The sequence below is a fragment of the Poeciliopsis prolifica genome, unplaced genomic scaffold (genome assembly GCF_027474105.1).
Source record: "Poeciliopsis prolifica strain line A6 unplaced genomic scaffold, Auburn_PproV2 SCAFFOLD066, whole genome shotgun sequence".
NCBI classification, from domain to species: domain Eukaryota; kingdom Metazoa; phylum Chordata; class Actinopteri; order Cyprinodontiformes; family Poeciliidae; genus Poeciliopsis; species Poeciliopsis prolifica.
Genome location: NW_026562441.1, coordinates 2059774 through 2081831, shown reverse-complemented (window position 1 = coordinate 2081831; position 22058 = coordinate 2059774). Strand labels below are relative to the sequence as shown.

General features: G+C 45.4%; 1 protein-coding gene and 1 pseudogene across 2 annotated transcripts; both read left to right on the top strand.

The window, feature by feature from the left end:
- Nucleotides 1-4921: 4921 nt before the first annotated feature.
- LOC129351260 (intraflagellar transport protein 46 homolog) lies at nt 4922-8307 on the top strand. Of its 2 annotated transcripts, none has more exons than XM_055020155.1 (5): nt 4922-5363; nt 5748-6043; nt 6800-6893; nt 7152-7283; nt 7366-8307. In XM_055020155.1, exons 1-5 carry the CDS (start codon nt 5235-5237, stop codon nt 7717-7719), a joined length of 1005 nt encoding a protein of 334 aa, XP_054876130.1. In that variant the 5' UTR covers nt 4922-5234; the 3' UTR covers nt 7720-8307. The 2 variants fall into 2 exon arrangements, with proteins under 2 accessions (XP_054876130.1, XP_054876131.1); XM_055020156.1 differs by having other exon boundaries at nt 5281-5394.
- A 961-nt stretch (nt 8308-9268) lies between these two features.
- On the top strand, nt 9269-17153 carry LOC129351460 (RPA-related protein RADX-like; annotated as a pseudogene).
- Nucleotides 17154-22058: the final 4905 nt, after the last annotated feature.

Below are 22058 nucleotides of genomic sequence, written 5' to 3'. Positions count from 1 at the left end.
AAAAATGATCTTTAAACTGAATATAATCAAAGGTTGTAATTCATTGACAAACTGTAATTTAAACCTCAGTGCAATGCCTAAAGCATTCAGCTTCATTGATGATGGACATGGCAGAGAAAACATCTGGACTGGATCCAGAGCAGGAACTGAATCTTAAACCTCCTGGAAACACAGGAAACAATCTGACCATGTTTATAAGCAGAAATTATTATTTTAAAGAAGCTTTTCCATGAGTTTCATGGTTATTTCTCCATGTTTGCCCAGAAAGTTTTCTACTGCACAATAAATGTCTGTATCTGATCAACATTCAAGGAGATTTTCACAATGAACTCACAAGCCGATGTTTTCAAACCTGAATGTTTTCCAGCTGGATCTTTTCATTGAGGCCAAATGTTGTCAAATGATGCTGAAGACAGAAGCTCTGGTTATTTAAAGCAACATGCAAGAATTCAGTTGTACTGACCAATTTCTGAGTGAAGGAAGGTGAGAATATATTTATGCAGTTGTTCCCAAAATCTTTATTTGGCTTCAATAAAACAATGTGAATAAAATATTTTTTACATTCTCTGTTCAACTGGGAGCGATCAGAGAGGAGCAGCTGCTCATACAGCATCTATAATAAAATCTCTTGATTTCACAAGTGATGCCTGTGGTGACATCATCATAGTCACTGTCCAATCCCTGCTCAGTCTGGCTGGGTGGGGTCATCACCATGGAGACTGAAGAGTCACTTCCTGCAGTCACAGGAAGTTAAAAATAAAGATAAACTCTGACTTCAGGTCAGTGAATGTTTCAGTGTTTCACCTTTGACTCTGTGTCGACATAAAGACACCAGGAGGAGAGTGGAGACGCAGTACGGACAGAAGACCAGCAGGTGGCAGAGCAGCCTGACCAGGAGGGAGGGAGGAGGTGGAGAAGTGGGCGGAGCTAAAGTTGAAGGTTTTTCTACAGAGAAAATCTGATCAATTCAATGTTGGAGAGAAAATGTTTTGATCTGAACCTGACGTTCCTGACCTCTGACCTTTGACAGAGACCCTGCTGGATGGAGACTCTCCAGAACCGCTGATGCTACATTTATAGAGGCCTTCATCAGAGCTGGAAACATGGAGGAGGGTCATGCTGCCTGCTGATCCATCACCAATGAAGGAGCCATCTTTATAGAAAGCAGCTGGGAGGTTGTGGGTTGGATTCCTTGCTCTGCAGCTCAGAGTGACGTCATCTCCCTCCATCACAGGGAGGACAGGACTCTGCAGGATCACTGATCCTTTCAACACAGAGACAAACTACAGCATTTCATCCATTTCCACACAGCAACACTAACTCCACAGTCTGATCTTACCAGAGACAGAGAGCTGGATGCTGCAGCTGCTGCTGCTGCTGCTGCTGCTGCTGCTGCTGCTGCTGGAGGTTCCAGACTCACACCAGTACAGACCAGTATCATGTTTGTAAAGGCTGCTGATGTTACATGTAGATCTATTTAATTTCCCCCATCCTTCACATGGCTTCCTGGTTCCTCTGCTGGTGTTTCTCCTCACTGTCCATCCATCCTCACAGATCAGAGTCACTGATTCTCCTCTGAAGAACTGGGATCTGCTGGGACTCACAGTCAGATGCGTTGAGCTGCATCTCAGCAGAGAGATCAGAGCTGCAGAGAATCTCAGATCAGCTTGTAGTTTGTCCTCCATAAAGTCAGCAGAGTAAAATGAGTCGTTAACTTACAGATCAGCCTCAGTAGAGATGTTTCCTCCATGCTGCTGCTTGATGATCTGAGGTCAGAGAATAAATTAACTGTGTGGCTTCACACTCTCAGTCCTCTCTGCTCTTTGGTTTCCTCTCAGATGCAACAAAAATGATCTGAAGCAACAAGATGAGAGAAAAGAAACAAGAGCAAAAGTTTAAACCAAATAAAAGATGCAGAAGTTTGAGATGATTTGACAATCAGGAAACTGAAGTTAAAAGTCTTTAAGTTGAGCATCAAGATGTGATCAAGAAACGTTTTTATAAATGTTCAAAATGTTTAGCATAAACTTTGTGGTCGACTAAAAGAGACGCAGAGATCCAGGAAGAGGAAGAGTTTGTTCTCAGCGAGTCAAACTGCTGCTGGTCTCATTGGATCCAGCTGCAGAATGGAGGGAACATCTGTCCACAGGCTGCTGGGTGAGTCCATCTGCTGGATGTGTGGAAATGTTGAGAGACGATCACTGCTGCTTCCCACTGCAGAGCTGATTAAAGCTCCAACTAACCTGAGAGTCATTCTCTGCAGCTCTGATCTCTCTGCTGAGCCGCTCAACAAACCAAGGTTACAACCTGATTCTGATAACTCTAGATCTAGACTGGATCCTGTTGCTGGAACTAATGAAATGTTTTATTATTTCAGTTCATCTGACTGTGAGTCCCAGCAGATCCCAGTTCTTCATGAGAGAATCAGTGACTCTGATCTGTGAGGATGAACAGATCAGCTGGATGGACAGTGAGGAGAAACACCAGCAGAGAACCAGGAAGCCATGTGGAGATGGATGGGGCAAATTAAATAGATCTACATGTAACATCAGCAGCCTCTACAAACATGATACTGGTCTGTACTGGTGTGAGTCTGGATCCTCCAACAGCAGCAGCAGCAGCTGCAGCAGCAGCAGCAGCTGCAGCATCCAGCTCTCTGTCTCTGGTAAGATCAGACTGTGGAGTTAGTGTTGCTGTGTGGAAATGGATGAAATGCTGTAGTTTGTCTCTGTGTTGAAAGGATCAGTGATCCTGCAGAGTCCTGTCCTCCCTGTGATGGAGGGAGATGACGTCACTCTGAGCTGCAGAGCAAGGAATCCAACCCACAACCTCCCAGCTGCTTTCTATAAAGATGGCTCCTTCATTGGTGATGGATCAGCAGGCAGCATGACCCTCCTCCATGTTTCCAGCTCTGATGAAGGCCTTTATAAATGTAGCATCAGCGGTTATGGAGAGTCTCCATCCAGCAGGGTCTCTGTCAAAGGTCAGAGGTCATCAGCTTCTGTTGAGTTGTGCAACATGTTTTATTCATCATATCTGAATTCCTAATTCCTCTTGTTGGCGTTAGACCAGATTATAGAATAAATGCTTTCCCAATTCTTTGCAAATAGAAAAAACAAATATATAATTTTTCTTCTACTAATTAGTGTGAATTACATTTGACAAACTCGTCATATGAGCCCTCAGTTTCATCTATAAATTTTGAATTGATCGGGTTGGATTCTCTGCAGAAAATTCAACAACCAAAGCCCCGCCAGTTTGTGTGGCCCCGCCCACAGCCGGAGGTCCGCCCACTCCTGAAGCCCCGCCCATTTGTGTGGCCCCGCCCTCTTCATCCTCCCCTCTCCTCATCATCACTCTGCTCTGCCACCTGGTGGTCATGTTCCTGTTCTTCATCTGCAGTTTCCTCTTGGGGTTTTCATCTGGACTCAGAGCCAAAGGTAAAACCCTGAATCATTTCCTGACCTGATGATCCAACCAATCACTGACTGACTGAAGGTTTTCACTGGTTCTGCTTTTATTATATATTATATTTGCTTTATTAATGTCTCTTATTATCCAGTCTCCTGAATTAGTTGCATTTATGGTAATAAATGTGTTTTTCTTTAACTTCCTCTGAATACAGGAAGTGACCCGTCACCGTGTGTGAAGATGACTCCGCCCCCCCAGGATGAGCTGGTAGCACATGATGATGATGACGATGACGTCACCACAGAGTATCACTTCTGAACCAGACAGTCTCATCCTGCCTCTGTCTTCCTCTTCATTTTCTGGGAACATTGCTTTAAGGCTTTTATTTTTTTAAAAAAAAACCTAATTTGTTTAAACTGTAATCTTCAACTTTGGAATAAAATGTGGAGTTAATGTTTAAGTTTGTTCTTTAAATATTCACAGGGAATGATACTAAAGCAAATCTCAATGGTGAAGCAACTTGATTAGTCAGATTATGTGAAACTGAAACTGAGCTAAATGAACCTTAAACTGCATAAAACCCTGATGTGCAGAAACAAAGACACAGGTTTAATAAGGAAGCTTAAGATGCATAGCAACAACATGAACTCTGAAGTCAGGCTGTTCTCACCTCTGGTACAGTTTGTGTTTTCTGGTTTTGAAACGGTCTGACTTCCTCTGATGCACTTAGTGGCAAACTTAGTCATCTTTGGGTCAAAGGTGAACTTTTATAAAGGGACTTCCCAAAGCTAGGTATATAGGATTATTGTGTAGCACAATCAAGTTACAATGTTGTCTTCAGATGTTAGAAAAAAAGTTATATTTTTATGTTTACATCTCAACTATAACTTAGAAGAAATCTGATGTCATTATTTAATGCCTTGAAATTAGGCTTCTGTCTCTTTAAGAAGCTCCTGCTATTACTGAAACTCTGCCTTCAGAAAGTCATCACAACACGGCTCCTCTATTAACCCTTTAACATGTTTATCAGAGTTTCACTGAGAAGTAGCTCAGCAGACGTTTAGTCCAACAAGATGTTTGAACGATGCCTTGTTGTTAATCTGGAGGAGACGAGTGTGGGAGGAGCTACGCCTCGGAGACGGAGCTCGGTTGACCCAGGTGTATTGAACAGTTGAATGGTTGTCCTGGAGATTAGAGGATTTCTCAAACATGCATGAAAATATCGGTAACACTCCAGGTATGTTTTTGATGAGAGAATAATATCATAACATGATGTAGAGTTCCAAAAAGTTGATTTTACATAATATCTAAGAGATTGGACTGTCTTTGGACTCAGAACCCAAACCAACATTTTTCAACTATATATTTGGGGCTACATTTGCAAAACGTTAGTGAGTTGTTGATTATGCCTTTCCGGGTTCTGAACGCCTGATTCCTCCTCCAGACCAGTAGGTGGCGCTGATGCTCCACGTCATCTGCTGCCTACCCTCTTCTGTTGCTAGGACGGTACATTCCTCAGTTGCTTGCTAACTGCTGTAACACGAAGCGTTTGTTGGAAGATAAACAGATTCAAACTGCAGTCAGGCGACTATTTTCAGTCTCCAAACGATGAATTTGAAGTCTTCGCTGCGCTTTTACTTGGTTACTTTGTGGTTTTAGTCGTTTAAAAGCCGATTTACGAGCTGCTGGTAGCGGCTAGCTCCGTTAGCTCGGGCTAAAGCTCCGCTAGTTCTGTTAGCTTTCGGGACATCAGGGTTGAAGCTGAAGCTGCTGTTCCTTACCATCCGAACCTCCATCCGAACCTCCTCACGCAGCTGTGTCTCATGGAGCGGACTGACCGGGGAAAGGACCCCCAGCTGCTGAGGAACCAACCCTACGACGAGAGTCTGGACGTGGAGGACGGAGAGGAGGTACCGAGTGTCTACAGCCCGACTCCCCGAGGACAGAGACAGGTACCCGGCCACAGCCTGCTGAGCCCCGCTGGTCAGTCTGGAAGCCGGGAGAATAAAACTCGGAGTTTTAAGCTCAGAAAAGATTAATTTTACTATTTCCCCTCTAGAAAATTGTGCACAATATAAATATTCAGCTTTAACAATTTATTTTTATATTTGTTTTTAAACAGATAAAGTAATAAAATATGTTTCCTCAGTTTTTGGCTACTTGAAATAATTCACAGATTAATGTAGTTTTTTCTAAACATCAATAAAGGGACCCCCCCTCCCCAGCCCTGCCCCTCTTAGATTAGGGTTTTCTACTTCCTGATGACCTTTGAGCTGATTCTCAGGGGTCAGAGGTCAGACTGCTTCTCTCTGACCTCCATGTTTTCCTCCTGTCAGACCGAGTGGAGCAGCAAGAAGGTTCTTGGCATCATGTCCAGCAGCAGCAGGAACCAGCTGGATGAGGAGCACAGAGCTGTGAGGGCCACAGAGCCGCTGCGGCTGAAGCCAGGGCCCGGTCTGACCCAGGAGGACGAGGACGAGGAAGAAGAGGAGGACTCCGATGAGGATGAGTCTGATGAAGATGACGATGACGATGAGCCCACTGAAACTCTGGAGGGAGTGTACGACCCTGCAGACTACTCCAACCTGCCGGTTACCTCAGAGATCAGAGAGCTGTTCCAGTACATCACCCGGTAACCAGAGACACACACCTCAGTCCATCAGAACCATGTAGAACCAACAGAACCTTTGGTTCTGGCAAGGACCTGAATTCCACTGTAGAAGGTTCTGAACATCTGTCCAACTCAGTCAAAGCCGGACGGGTTGGTTCTGATAATATGGACTTAGTCCAATCAGTATGAAATCAATGTTTTATAATCTAAAATAGTCAGCATGCTAATTACAGCCCACATGCTATAGACTATATTTTGAACTTGAATGAGCTAAAAATTAATTAAAATGTGAAGGTTAGCTAAACAGCTTTCCTTAGCATATTAGTCACTAATAGTTACTTACTCTGTTCTGTTTACTATATAGAATTATTACATACATTTTAGCTTCAAGGCTAACGTTAGCATGAGTGCTAATGCTAGCATGATGACACCAGTAGGATGTGGGTTTTCAGCTGAATGTTGACATTGACTCTGTTCTATATGAAATGGACCTGGGCTTTTTCTCAGTGCAATTTGCAGTTGAAGCTACAGGTTCTGGTTTCTGCGCTCTATGCTTGAAAGAGTCCAGTTGGTTCTGATCTGGATGTGATGTGTTATTGTTATATATAATGGATCAGAACCATCTGGTTCTCCTGCAGCTTCACAGGTTAATGATGTAGAACTGAAAAGGTTATTTCAGGGAGTCCAGAATCAGTCCAGCATCAGAGTTCTGCAGGTTCTACATGCTGCACTGGGTCAGAACATCTGGATCTGACACATGGGTCAATTTCCTCTCAGGTATTCTCCTCCGAACCAAGAACTGGACCTCTGCCTCAAGCCCTTCATCCCGGACTTCATCCCTGCTGTTGGAGACATCGACGCCTTCCTAAAGGTACCAACACTGGGAGCCGGGTCAGAACCAGGCCTTCTATTCATTTTTTAAATGGCTTTAGAACCGCATTCCAGTGTGTTCTGAACCGGTCCTGGACAGAACCCCAGCTGTTCTCTATAAACTCTAAGAACCACAGTTGGTTCTGTTTGTTCTAAGGTTGCTGGAAAACGAACCCTGATTCAGAACTGGGTCTAAATCAAAACTTCAGAACCGTCTCAACTGGGTTGCCCTGATCTGAAATGTGTGTGGTGTGTTCAGGTACCGAGGCCGGATGGGAAACCAGACAACTTGGGCCTACTGGTTCTGGATGAGCCCAGTGTGAAGCAGTCGGACCCGACGGTTCTGTCTCTGTGGCTGTCGGAGGAAACCAAACAGCACGGAACCACAGAGGTACACACACCTGCACACACACCTGCAGGCTCCAGGGTCCGGTCCGGTACCATCAGAACCCCGCTCTGTCTCCCCGCTGCAGCTGAAGAAGGTTCCGAGCGTGGCGGGCCCGCGGACCAACCCCCGGGCCGTGGACAGCTGGGTGGACAGCATCAGCGCGCTGCACCGGTCCAAGCCGCCAGCCAGCGTGCGGTACAGCAGAACCATGCCGGACCTGGACAGCCTGATGCAGGAGTGGCCCCCGGAGGTGGAGGAGCTGCTGGGGGCCCTGCAGCTGCCGCCGGCCCGCCTGGCCTGCAGCCTGCCGCAGTACGCAGACCTGGTCTGCAGCCTGCTGGACATCCCCGTCCACGGAACCAGGGTCCAGAGCCTGCACCTGCTCTTCAGCCTCTACCTGGAGTTCAGAGACTCCCAGCACTTCACCAGCCGAGTGTAGGCAGAGGTCAGAGGTCAGGGGCCTTAGTGCTGCACGGGTTCGGATGACTGAGGGGTTCTGGTTTCAGATTATTTCTCTGGTTCTGTTGTCAAATAAAGGGAGAGAGCAGGAGAACCGTACAGAACCAACTGGTTCTGGTCATTTTACATCCAGCAGCTGGTTCTGGTTCCAGAGAGAAACAGTTTATGAAGTGAAACATGAACTCTGACCTGCCTGCAGCTGGCATCTGAGTCTCGGACGTCCCAGTGGCAGCGAATGCATCACCTCTTCTCCAACATGTCGACCTGAATCCAGACCATGGCAGGTGATCAGCATCAGTTTTACATTCAGGAAGTCTGACTTCATTTCCTGAAGCTTTGGAGGAGTGGAACCAGAACCGGTCAGAACCACCAGCAGGGATGAAGGAGCAGAACCAGAGAAATCGTCGTGACTCCTGTTAATAATTAAACGTGTTAAATAAAACCTGAACTCTACCGACGTCGGGTTCTGCAGAGTTCTGCTCAGGCAGAGACGCAGCGCAGTCCTGAACCTTAAAGGACTTCTGGGTCACTTTTTATTTTCCAAATAAAATTACAACAATAATTACAACTGTATTTCAATATTTTAATGAGAATGCAGCTGAACTCAAGTCATTGTAGATATGATCCTTATTGAAAAGAAGGAAAACAACTTTCTGTCATTTTCAGCAAGATGGTTTCTGTTTACTTTTTTAGTAAACAGTTCAATAAGAATAAGATCCTTGTCACTTCATGAGGAACAGGTGAGTTTAGTTTATGATTAAAAGTAACACAATACCAGCAAAGAGAGAGCAGCTAATCAAAGACTGAGATAGAAGAAAATGATTTTTATTTTAAGACAACAAACAACACAGAACCAGAACAACAAAAACAGACGAGAGAGAACAGCAGAACAATCAGGTGAGGAGGGACAGAAAGTGGCTCAGAGATCCTGGGAGGTGAGAACCAGAAACCACATGCTAGCCTTGTAATAAACATTTAAAATAATGTTTCACTGAAGCTTCAACATGATGCATGTATGCAGTAAAAAAATCACAACGATCACACAAATATTCCATCAGTCTGAAACTTTATAACCTGAGGAGTAAATGAAAAATGGGAAAAATGAAAAATGTTTTTATTCTCAGAATGACAATATTATCACTAAAAATTAAATTACAGTCAATATTAAAAACCATTAACACACTAATACAACACATTAACAGAAATTAAACACAGCTAATTATTTAAAACAGACAATTAAGTGATTGTTTTGTTGAATAAAGATTTAATTTTACTAAATGATTTTGTCTTTTTTATCATGTTTCTCCTTTTCTTCACTGAAACACAGCAGGAGTTTCAGTTCATACACGATTTTAGCCCAGGAAGCAAAGAAATAAAAAGGAATGTTTTAATATATAATTATAATATATGTTTTATAAAATATTAATTAGAAGACGTAATTTTATTTCTCCATAAAGGAATCATTTCCACTCAGGAATAATTTCTCCATCTGTAGGCTCCACGGATGTCAGTTAGCCTCGATTTCCCACATGCACCTCTCTGGAATTGACAGGGCTAACATGGCGGCCGACGGCTGCATCTTCCACAGGACCCTGGCCAGGTCCAGACCCGCTCCGAACCAGGTCAGAACCCAGAGTTCTGTTGTTACCGGTACCGTCCCGATGAGCTGAACGGGAGCAACAGCGGCTGTTAGCGGCTTCCGAACCGCCTTTGTGAGCCAATCCTCCTCCACCGGACTCCACTCAGAACCAGCTGCTTTAAGGCGGTTCCGCTTATCAACAACAGCAGCGGTTCTGTGGAGTTCAGTTTGGTTCGGGTTCTTATGAAACGCACCCAGACCTTCAGTTCGGCTGTTTATTAGCAGCTGATTAGCTGTAGCTGGTTCGGTTCTGATGGATTTTAACCGGTGCAGCGCAGGTAGATGATGTTTTGTGAATCTGACAGGTCAGGTTCTGATCACTTCAGAACTGTTAAAATAAAGAACCTTGAGATTGATCAGTTCATCCCGAATTAACTCTGTGGTCCTTATAACGCAGCTATTTTATTAAAAGATCAGTAAAATTATTAATTAATGAAAATAATGCTGGTTGGCTTCAATTTCAATATTTCCTAAGCAGGTTTAGAATGGGAAATATAATCCCTGAGTGCTGTCCTTTCTACTTAGTCTATTTGTTAACGTCAAAAAAAATAATAAATCTGACATAAGTTTATTTATGCTCTGAAAGCTTTATTTTGCTGCCCCTGATTGGTTCCGATCCCTAATTGGACCAGATGAGCGATTCGGACCTGTGATCAAAATGAGATAAAATGGACCAATCACCTGCTGGCGCATCTTATTTAGTAAAATCATTTTCCTTGCATCCAGACTGGAAACTGCATTTTAATGGGGGATCAGTCACCCTGTTGTAGATGGTTCTGTCTGTGTTCTCCTCCATATCTCTTTGTTTTTTTCCCCTTCTGCTTGTCTTGCAGGCGTCTTCGTCCTCTCCAGTTGTCTGCAGGGAGTCCCTGCATGTTGTGGACATTCGTCGTTACAGCAGAGACCCGGCGTCCGCCATCTACTTCCCCCAGGCAGTCCTGAGTGGTGAGATGGACAGAGACAAGGCAGACACAGTGTCCTCTAACCTCTGTGACCTTCATCTGTCCTCTGTCTCCAGGTGAGGACCTGTATGACGTGACGCTGACAGACGGTGACTGCCGCCTCCAGGTGACTCTGGACCCCGGTCTGAACCGGCTGGTGGAGAGGCGGGTCCTGAAGCCAGGGTCCACGCTCCGTAACGCTGCCTTCATCCCGGCCCTGAGCGCCCCAACTCCCAGAATGCCCTGGGGCCTCTGCAGACAGAGACAGGTGAGTGCAGCCAGGTGAGAGGCTGTGTGGTGATGTCATGAGAGGAATTGACTGAGGCTCCGCCCCCTGCAGCTACAGGCTGGTGGGCGTTCAGGTTGACCATCATGATGAGGAGGAGGAGGAGGAGGGAGTCAGGAGGTCTGAGGCGGACTGGGACTCTCTGCCCTGGTTCGGACCATCAGAACCAGCAGGTGAGAACCAGCAGAACCAGTATCCAAACGTTTTAAAGTGTCCTGAAGAAGCTTATTTCCAATGGGAATGATTTCCAAGAATTATTTATGTTTATGATGTGATGAATGCTTCGGCATGCAGAAAATGTTGATGTTATTTATTGTAGGTCCAAATATTTAAAATGATTTTGCAAAGTTGTTTTATTAAACTGAAGGCGTCTAGTTTTCAAATTCTTATTGAAAAAGTTTATTGTCGGTTATAAAAGCAGGATTTGCGTCACTTTCTTTCAAAATGCTGGCAAGTTTAATGAATTACTAGAAACTGGTTTGGTTGTCAGATTTTGAGTAAAACTCTGGATTAATTTGCTTCTATTAATTAGAAAAGTAATTAATAGAAGACTACTTTGTGTTATATTTAATCATTTCCATTGCAAGAAAATGATAAATTTTTAACTCTGATAAAAAATAAAAGGTGTATCAGTATTAACCTGCTTTTAAGAGGCCACAAAATGTGAGTCTGTGCGCCACGAATGGCCCCTGGGCCACACTTTGGACACCCCTGCAGCAGAATCATGAGTTTTTCCTGCCGTCTGATTGGTTTATGGCGGTCAGGTGCGCTGCTTCCTCTCAGAGCCAGCAGGAGCGTCTTCCTCCCTCTGTGGAATAACGTGGACTACAGTGGCGAGGAATGGACGGAGGCTCCGCCCACTGACAGCCTGGAGGAGGAGGAGCAGGAGGAAGGTGGGGGCCAATCACAGCGCAGGCTCATCAGGGGAGTTACTAATTGATCCCTCACATCACCTGTGTGTGTTGCCAGGACGACAGCCGTCTGTTACCGTGTCCGAGCTGCGGGAACGCTTCCGGTCCGGTCGCCGCAGCGTCACCAGGGGCGCCATCCAGCATCAGCTGATCGTACGCATCATCAACAAGTCCCACCTGATGTACTACGGCAGGACAGACAGGAACTGTGAATGCCCATATAAGGTCAGTGGGAAACGCACAGTGTGAAGCTCGGTGGAGGACGTGTGATGCTGTGGGCCGATTTTCATCTGCAAAGCTGCGAATGAATCCGTCCAGAAAGAAACCTTCAGATGAAACCCTGAGCAGCTCCCGCTCCCCTCGGCCCGCAGCATCACCCCTCCACCGCCGTGCCCTACCGCTGTCTCCATGTGTGCTGCAGGCCGTGCTGCAGGCCTGCGACCGGACAGGAAGTGTGTGTGTGGTGCTGTGGAACAGTGTGTGTGTCAGCTGGTACCGCCGCCTGGAGCTCGGTGACATCATCAGCCTGCGACGCTTCCGGGTCAAACAGCACTACCCGGCAGAGGTCGACGACATCGGTACGAGGAACTCTGGACTTCCTGTGGAGTCGGAAACATTCAGCGCACTGCAAAAAACTAAATGTTTTTTATTGTGGTAACTAGTGGAAATACCTGGTACCTGTGAAATAAGAGTAAAACTAACCGACAAGAAGCTTTTCAGAAAAAACGAAACATTTTTCCAGGTTGTAGGTGAAGTTCACTTTGTCCTCCACCGAGTTTCACCAACCCGATCCAGAACAGCTGAATGTGGGATCGGGAGGTGGAGGGGTGATGATGTGGGCTCTTTGGACCAGGTTCTGCAGTCGTGACCCGGCCCGTCTTTGTTGCAGAGATCAGTGTGAACAGCAGGAACCCGGCAGCTCAGCTCTGCGTCGTCTCCGAGTCGTCCGTCTCACCTGAGAGCGTCCCGCCTGCGCCGTCATACAGCTTCTACAACAGGTCTGTCCCCGTCTGTCCCGGTCTGTCCCGGTCCACCGCCCGCTGACCCGCCTGTCCTGTCATCCGATGCAACCAGCAAGGACTTCCTGGAGCGTCGTCACGGCGCCCTGTGTGATGTCATCGGCCTGCTGACCTTCGCCGGGCGGTCGGAGCGAGTCCGGAGTAAAGGTGAGACAGAGATGTGACCCGGTCGTCTTCGGGCCTTTTGGGTTATCATCCCCAAACCTGATGTCAGGTACGACAAAGTCAGATTTAGTCAGAAATATTTATTTTTAAAAGTTTTCAGCTTTTATTCTGTTTTTCAATAATCTGCGAGTCTGTCTTGTTGTCATGGAGTCGTCTGTGAACTCTGAACTTTAGTGGAGTTAAACCGTCACTAAAAACATGTTAGACGACGTGAAGTGGACGACAGCGCAGGGCATTCTGGGTAAATACGACCAAAACAAACATGCTAGTCTCATGTTGAGGTCTGCGGCTAAAAACTCCAACACTCCATCTGGTTCACGTCTCAGGAAGAAGGTTTACGCTCAGTGTCTTCTTCTGATCATTGCCTTCAGTGGTTTTTTGTGCAGCGCCTCCACAGGCGGGAAGGGGAACAGCTTTCTGAAAGGGTGTTAGGAACCACAGCATCTAGACATGTTGAAACCTTTGACCCCAGTCAGACTGAATCTACTGGATTATCAGGTTTTTGAACATGGATCTTTTTTCTTGGTACATTTAGCAAAAAAACAAAACTGATGTTTTTTATTATATTTTGTTTTGTTTGTTCCTGGTCTCATGTTTCTGTTTCATCACATCACTTCCTGTTCACATCAGATGGTCGAGGGGCGGGGCTTCTGGAGTACCGCTGGCTCCAATTGGAGGACGGCAGCAGCGAGCAGCCAATCATGGTGAAGCTGTTCTCCACGTCGCAGCCCGAGACGCAGCTGAAGCTCCATGTAGGTGAGCCTGGCAGCAGCTGCAGCAGCTGCAGCAGCAGGTGCTGCTGCTGCAGCCCAGATGTTTCCTGCTCTGTCTGCAGTGTCCGTGGTGGTCTGCACCCGCCTCCGGCCCGTCACGACCCACCAGAACCCCGGCTGGCTCTACCTCACCAACACCACCTACACACAGGTGTACTGCAGGTAAGCCTCACCCTGCCGTTTCCTCTCCTGCTCCAGCCCGACCTCTGACCTGCTCTGATGGGCCGGCAGGGCAGGTCACCACCCCCGGATGAGCTACCGGCGGCTGCAGCCGGTCTGGAGCTTCCTGCGGTGGCTGAGGGGCCAGGAGGACCAGCAGGTGCTGAGCAGGGCTCTGATTGGAGGATTCTTCATCTTCCCGCCTCCGCCCGTCTCCTTGGAAACGCTCATGAGGGAGAGGAGAGGTGAGAGAGATGAGAGAGATGAGAGAGATGAGAGAGATGAGTAAAATAAAGTACTTTCAGGAGTATTTCCACTCTGATGTACTTTTATTAAAACGTTTGTAAAACTTTTATTTTAATGTTTGTAAAACTTTTATTTTAGCGTTTGTAAAACTTTTATTTTAACGTTTTGTAAAACTTTTATTTTAGCGTTTGAATCCCGGCGCCGTCAGGATGGTGAAACGTTTATTGACATTTTTTCGTCTTTTCAAACTTTAATTTCTGCCTTTCTGGAGGAAAATGTACTTTTGTTGGATAATCGTTTCTTACTCTGAATAATTTTGAGTTAATGATTATAGAAACATTAGAAAAATGTTTCTTTTGCCTGATTTAGTTGTTTATATAAATTATTTTCATTTTCATCTTTAAAATCTTTAAAATAACAATTTAATCTTTGATGCTTTGATCTCTCAAGTCGCCGTTTTTAGTTAAAATAAGTTCAAATAGTTTTTTCTCCTCACCTCTGCTGCTCGGTTCTGGTTCTGGTTTGGTGTCCAGGTGAGATCGGGTTCCTGCAGGGGGCGGAGCTTCAGAGGGAGCTGGAGCGGCTCTGTTACCGGAGCGACGCACCTTCTGCCTCCAGGCGACCGTTTCCATGGTTACCTACAGCCTCGCGGGAGAGGTGAGGCCGATCGGACCCGGTTCTGACCCGATCTGACACGGTTCTGGTCCAATCCTGACCCGGTCGGACCCGGTTCTGATCCGGTTCTGATCCGGTTCTGATCCGATCGGACCCGGTTCTGATCTGATCGGACCCGGTTCGGATCCGGTTCTGATCCGATCGGACCCGGTTCTGATCCGATCGGACCCGGTTCTGATCCGATCGGACCCGGTTCTGACTCGGTTCTGACCCGGTTCTGGTCCAATCCTGACCCGATCGGACCCGGTTCTGATCTGGTTCAGGCCCGGTTCAGGCCCGGTTCTGACCCAATCGGACCCGGTTTTGACCCGGATCAGGCCCGGTTCTGACCGATCGGACCTGGCTCTGACCCGATCGGACCCGGTTCTGATCTGGTTCAGGCCCGGTTCAGGCCCGGTTCTGACCCGGTTTTGACCCGATCGGACCCGGTTCTGATCCAGTTCAGGCCCGGTTCTGACCCGGTTCTGTCGTCCCCAGGAGGACCGCTGTTTGTTCTGGACGGACCGGCCGTCGTCCTCGCCGTGTCCGCCGTCGTCCTCGCCGTTCTGCCCGACGTCTCCGTCCTCGTCCCTCAGCGCGTCCACGCCGCGTCCCGCCGGCGCGCCACGGTGAGACGGCGGGCCGGACTCGGGGGGGACGTCTCCTCACGAGGACCGGTCTCAGGTCTCTGGGTTTGTCCCCGCAGGAGGTCCGGCAGGAGGAGGAAGCTGCTGATGCCGGAGACGCCCAGCAAGAGGTCAGAGGTCACAGAGGACGCCCATCTGTCTCAGTGTCTCTCTGATGGACGTGTTCTGTCTCCACAGGCGTCCTCTGCTCGCCGTCCAGCCTGAACCCAACAGGACAGGTGAGGCGGTTGAACAGGTGAACCAGTTCTGGTTCTGTTCGCTCCGTACGGTCAGCAGGTCCAAACGGGTCAGAACCGCAGTCACTGGAAACATGGTGGAAGAAAGAGTCTTCATGAGATTAAACCGGGTCAGAACCGGCTAACTGGTCAGAACCGGTTGGGTTGGAGTGGGTCAGTCTGTTTCTGTGTTAACGGGTCAGAACTGATCCGGACCTTCCTGGGCTTCCAGAACCAGAGATATTTCCTGTCGTTTGGGTCGGTCAGGGTGTAGGAGTTTTGGTTCAGCCAGCTGAGCAGCAGTGCTCAGCGGTTCCAGGGTTCTGTGGGGACCGGTTCTGGTTCTGGCTTTTGGTCCAGAACCGGATCAGGACCGTGTGGACCCGTCTCTGTGCAGTGATCCTGTTTGAAGCCTCCATGGAGTTCGTGGTTCCCGCCGGTGAAGAAGAAGATGATGATGATGATGATGATGATGACTCATCCTTCGCCGCCGCCGCCCTCCCCCCGACATTCCCACCCATCGCCATGGAAACCTTGCCTCTGAGCTTTGACTACAGTCACAGGGAGGAGCAGGCTGCTGCCGTGGCGATGGGGGGCGGGGCCAGCGCAGAGAGCTTTGGCTCCGCCCCCAGAGACTACTACACCGTGAGGCTGAGAGGTACCGACCCGCAGAGAGACGCCGGGTCAGAACCCGGGTCAGAACCGGTTCTGACTGTCTCTGGTTCTCCCTCCAGCTCTGTCTGACGGCCTGACGATCGACGCCGTCTTCCTGCCTCACCTGTCCTCCGCCTCGCATCGCCACGCCAACACCTGGACCTCCATCCTGTCCCAGGGATCCTTCTCCTCACACACACCGCCGCCGACTCCAGGTGAGTCCAGAGGTCCGGTTCAGAGGAGGACCAGAACCAGGAAACTCAGCTGGAGCAGAAACACTTCAACATGTTTTCACTCCAGCAAAAGAGCAAAAGTCCAGAGAAACTGATGACATCATCAATATTTAAAAATTACATCAGCAGAAAAAATATAAAGTTATGTGGAAATTTAGAATTTTGAAGATCAAAATAACAAAATAAAACTTTCCAGATCCGTTTGTTTCAGTTTGTTGTGCCTGAAATTTTATCCAAGTCAAAGTAAAAATACTAAAATGACTTTAGTCAACAAAAGTTGCTCTATAAATGTAACCAGTTTCTACCCAGCCGGCCTCTGGGGGCGATCAAGCTGACCTCTCTCTCTCTCTCAGCTGACCTGATCGCCATGGCGCCCCAGCTGGCCAATCAGAGGCTGGTCTGCGTCCTGGAGGCGTGTCACCTGGGCGGAGCCAGAACCGAGCTGGTTCTGAGTCGCGGTTTCCACCTGAAGGACTGACTGACACCTGCTGGTTCCTCCCAGCGACCCAGAAGAACCAACAAGAACTTTTCAATAAACATCAGAACCAAACGCATCCAGTGGTTGTCATGGAGACCGGAGCTGATGGGGGTCATGGTCTCGGTTCTGGTCCGACCCGGTGTGTCCCACCATATCTGTTCCCCAGGGAAACACAAACATACAACAAGAGGTTCCAGGAAGTAGAATTTATTTATTGGGTTCAGTTTATTTAAGTGGCTCCAATTTAATGGACTTTTGTAAAAATTAATTTTTACTCATTTTAATCCTGGTCACCAATCAAAGGATTTTCATTTCATTGACAATAGAAACCAGAAGAACTGATTCATCTGTGTGTTTGAACTGTTTTTGATTATAAAGTGCCAAATAAGTTTTACTGGAGTTTTCATGACTTTCTGTGTTTAAGAAAAAGTAAAAAGTTAACATTTAGTTCTGAGCCGATTCTCCCTGCAGGAAAGAATCAACTGAACTTCTATAGATCCATGGAGAGAAAAGAATCAGATAAAGAATCAGATAAAGAATCAGATAAAGAATCAGATAAAGAATCAGATAAAGAATCACATAAAGAATCAGATAAAGAATCACATAAAGAATCAGATAAAGAATCACATAAAGAATCAGATAAAGAATCACATAAAGAATCAGATAAGAATCACAAAGAATCAAATAAAGAATCAGATAAAGAATCACATAAAGAATCAGATAAAGAATCACATAAAGAATCAGATAAAGAATCAGATAAAGAATCAGATAAAGAATCACATAAAGAATCACATAAAGAAATCACATAAGAATCAGATAAAGAATCACATAAAGAATCAGATAAAGAATCACATAAAGAATCAGATAAAGAATCACATAAAGAATCACATAAAGAATCAGATAAAGAATCAGATAAAGAATCACAAAGAATCACATAAAGAATCAGATAAAGAATCACATAAAGAATCACATAAAGAATCACATAAAGAATCAGATAAAGAATCACATAAGAATCAGATAAAAGAATCAGATAAAGAATCACATAAGAATCAGATAAAAGAATCAGATAAAGAATCAGATAAAGAATCAGATAAAGAATCAGATAAAGAATCAGATAAAGAATCACATAAAGAATCAGATAAAGAATCACATAAAGAATCAGATAAAGAATCACATAAAGAATCACATAAAGAATCAGATAAAGAATCACATAAAGAATCACATAAAGAATCAGATAAAGAATCACATAAAGAATCACATAAAGAATCAGATAAAGAATCACATAAAGAATCACATAAAGAATCACATAAAGAATCAGATAAAGAATCACATAAAGAATCAGATAAAGAATCACATAAAGAATCACATAAAGAATTAGATAAAGAATCACATAAAGAATCAGATAAAGAATCACATAAAGAATCACATAAAGAATTAGATAAAGACATAAAGAATCAGATAAAGAATCACATAAAGAATCAGATAAAGAATTAGATAACAGATGAATTGACAGCAAATGATGCAAACTGGAGAGTAGTAGGAGAAAATAGCAGAGTGAGGAAAACTGGTTAGGTTTTCCTCCAGCATATAGTTCAAGTTAATCTAACAAGTTTAGAACGAGAAATGAGAGATGGGCGGACCGCTGGCACCAGCTGGGACCACTGGGACCACTGGCACCACTGGGACCACTGGGACCAGCTGGGACCACTGGGACCACCGGGACCAGCTGGGACCAGCTGGGACCACTGGGACCACCGGCACCAGCTGGGACCACCGGGACCAGCTGGGACCACTGGACCAGCTGGGACCACTGGGACCACCGGCACCAGCTGGGACCACCGGGACCAGCTGGGACCACTGGGGATGTCTGGTGTTTCCCCACTGGGGTCACGTTATGGTCCCACCAGATGCTGGTTCTGGACTGGCCCAGTCTCTCTGTTAAAAGCTTTTATTTTGGTCCTGTCTGTGTGATGCATTTTAATAATCATGGAGCTTTTCCAATCATATTTGACTGATTTAACTGATGAAAATGTTGTTCTAGTTATTCAGGGGCCCATAAAGCACATTTATATTGATTGGTCTGAAACATCGAATATAATAAACTTTATTGACGGGAAGCTCTGATCCGTCTTCAGGAAGCGTCTGATTTTATCTGTTCAGACACAAAACTGACAGCTGATGCTTACTGAGCGCTACTGTAGCTTTAAATGTACTGAACTAAACAACAGTCACAAAACGTGTTTCATAGAAACACACAGCTGATGTGTTTCTATGACGACGGGACCACACATCCCACAGCATCACCTTAATGATGCTAATGCTAATGCTAATGCTAATAGCGTCGGAGCACAGCTGCAGATTTTTGTTGCTGCAAGTTAAACTTTAGTTGAACTTTTTACTGAGGATTCAAAGAGACGCTGAAACTGTTTAGAGAAGATTTTAGGAGAGAAACGTTTTAAAACAATGAAACTAAAAGTTACAGAAGAAGTTTGAGTTGGTTTGACAATCAGGAAACTGAAGTTAAAAGAGTTTAGCTGTTAGCAACAAAATATGGTCAAGAAAAGTTAGAGACGTTTTATTTTGTGGTCGACTAAAAAAAGCCAAAGTGTCTCATAAAGAGGAAGAGGAAGAGTTTGTTCTCAGCGAGTCAAACTGCTGCTGGTCTCATTGGATCCAGCTGCAGAATGGAGGGAACATCTGTCCACAGGCTGCTGGGTGAGTCCATCTGCTGGATGTGTGCAAATGTTGAGAGACGATCACTGCTGCTTCCCACAGCAGAGCTGATTAAAGCTCCAACTAACCTGAGAGTCATTCTCTGCAGCTCTGATCTCTCTGCTGAGCCGCTCAACAAACCAAGGTTACAACCTGATTCTGATAACTCTAGATCTAGACTGGATCCTGTTGCTGGAACTAATGAAATGTTTTATTATTTCAGTTCATCTGACTGTGAGTCCCAGCAGATCCCAGTTCTTAGAAGAAGAATCAGTGACTCTGATCTGTGAGGATGAAAACAGATCAGCTGGATGGACAGTGAGGAGAAACACCAGCAGAGAGACCAGGAAGCCATGTGGAGATGGATGGGGAGCAACAGTTGGTTCTACATGTAACGTGACCTACATCCTCCCAGAGGACACTGGTCTGTACTGGTGTGAGTCTGGATCCTCCAGCAGCAGCAACAGCAGCAGCAGCAGCAGCAGCAGCAGCAGCTGCAGCATCCAGCTCTCTGTCTCTGGTAAGATCAGACTGTGGAGTTAGTGTTGCTGTGTGGAAATGGATGAAATGCTGTAGTTTGTCTCTGTGTTGAAAGGATCAGTGATCCTGCAGAGTCCTGTCCTCCCTGTGATGGAGGGAGATGACGTCACTCTGAGCTGCAGAGCAAGGAATCCAACCCACAACCTCCCAGCTGCTTTCTATAAAGATGGCTCCTTCATTGGTGATGGATCAGCAGGCAGCATGACCCTCCTCCATGTTTCCAGCTCTGATGAAGGCCTCTATAATGTAGCATCAGCGGTTCTGGAGAGTCTCCATCCAGCAGGGTCTCTGTCAAAGGTCAGGGGTCAGCAGCTTCTGTTTAACATGTATATCACTGTAACTCTGTCTCTGGATATTTAGTTTTCTTCCAATGATCTGAACTTTCTATAATTGTTCTATAAACAGTTTTTCTAGCATCTAAATGTCAAATATTGATTTGAATCTTTGATACAAATTATCAGAATATTCATGTTGCTTTGTCATCAATGAGAAGCTTCATCTTCTATGGCTGATGATGTTTAAATTTAATGCATCTTATTTTCTGAAATCATATTAAAATGTGTTTGTAACAAGACTGTAACAGATGCTAGAATAAATGTTTTGTTCTCTGCTAACTGAACTGATCAAACACAGTTTAATGTTTTATTTGTGTTCCAGTGATCAGTGTGAATAATAACTAATGAATTCATCAGTCAGACACAAACATTCCTTCAGTTTCATCTATAAATGTTGATCAGGTTGGATTCTCTCTGCAGGAAAACACCAACCAGAGCCCCGCCCACCACTGAAGCCCCGCCCACCACTGAAGCCCCGCCAATCACTGAAGCCGCGCCCTCTTCATCCTCCCCGCTCCTCATCATCACTCTGCTCTGCCACCTGGTGGTCATGTTCCTGTTCTTCATCTGCTGTTTCCTCTTGGGGTTTTCATCTGGACTCAGAGCCAAAGGTAAAACCCTGAATCATTTCCTGACCTGATGATCCAACCAATCACTGACTGACTGAAGGTTTTCACTGGTTCTGATTTTATTATATATTATATTTGCTTTATAAATGTCTCTTATTATCCAGTCTCCTGAATTAGTTGCATTCATGGTAATAAATGTGTTTTTCTTTAACTTCCTCTGAACACAGGAAGTGACCCGTCACCGTGTGTGAAGATGACTCCGCCCCCCCAGGATGAGCTGGTACCACATGATGATGATGATGATGATGATGATGACGTCACCACGGAGTATCACTTCTGATCCAAACAATCTCATCCTGATCTGCTGGTTTTTTCTTCTGCTTTGCTTTCTGAAAAATTGATTTATTATCTGAATAAATAAAACTTTATGAATAAATGAAACTGATGATGTTATTTTAATTCCATTATGATGACGCCATGAATCATAGCACTCTGCATTTTTATCAGTTATTTTAAAATCAGCATTAGATATTAAAATATATTTTAATATTTTGTTTTAGTTACATTAAAGTATATTAAATATGAGACAGAAAATCAGTGAAACAATGAAGCTCCTTTTCTTCATCTCCATCTTTGTTGTCTTACTGCCATTTGCAGAAATAAATCACTCATAAACAACCAATCAGTCTTGATGCTGTCAGTCACTCTTGTGTACGTGCTGCTCACACCCTCCTCACTGTAGCTCGTGTCCCGCAGCAGAACCTGCAATGAATTAGCAGGTCGTTAGCCTCACCACTGATGACGGCGGCTAACGATTATAGCTTCATCATTGATCCGCTGCAGCCATAATTAAGCAAAATGAATTAGATTACGTCAAAATGCAGTTTCTATATATTTTTATTGAGTTGAGCAACAACTTGAACACAAGATTCTTCACTGAACTTTCACTTTTACTTGAGTTACAACTTTATGAAGCTTCTTTACTCACATTTTGTTTCCATCAAACATGTTTTCACCAAATGATACTCCAGTGTGAGACCTCCTGTTTACACACCAGCTTTGTTGTGTTTATGTTATTTTCTGTCTGGAGATTAATTAAAGACACAACAAACAAATATTTCACTCAGTTCTAACTAATATTCA

What these genes read in the sequence shown, in the direction of transcription:
- LOC129351260 (XM_055020155.1), top strand. Translation starts at nt 5,235, where the DNA reads ATGGAGCGGACTGACCGGGGAAAGGACCCCCAGCTGCTGAGGAACCAA. An exon ending in ACATCGACGCCTTCCTAAAG is followed by an intron (nt 6,894 to 7,151) that starts GTACCAACACTG and finishes TGGTGTGTTCAG; the next exon opens with GTACCGAGGCCGGATGGGAA. An exon ending in AACAGCACGGAACCACAGAG is followed by an intron (nt 7,284 to 7,365) that starts GTACACACACCT and finishes TCCCCGCTGCAG; the next exon opens with CTGAAGAAGGTTCCGAGCGT.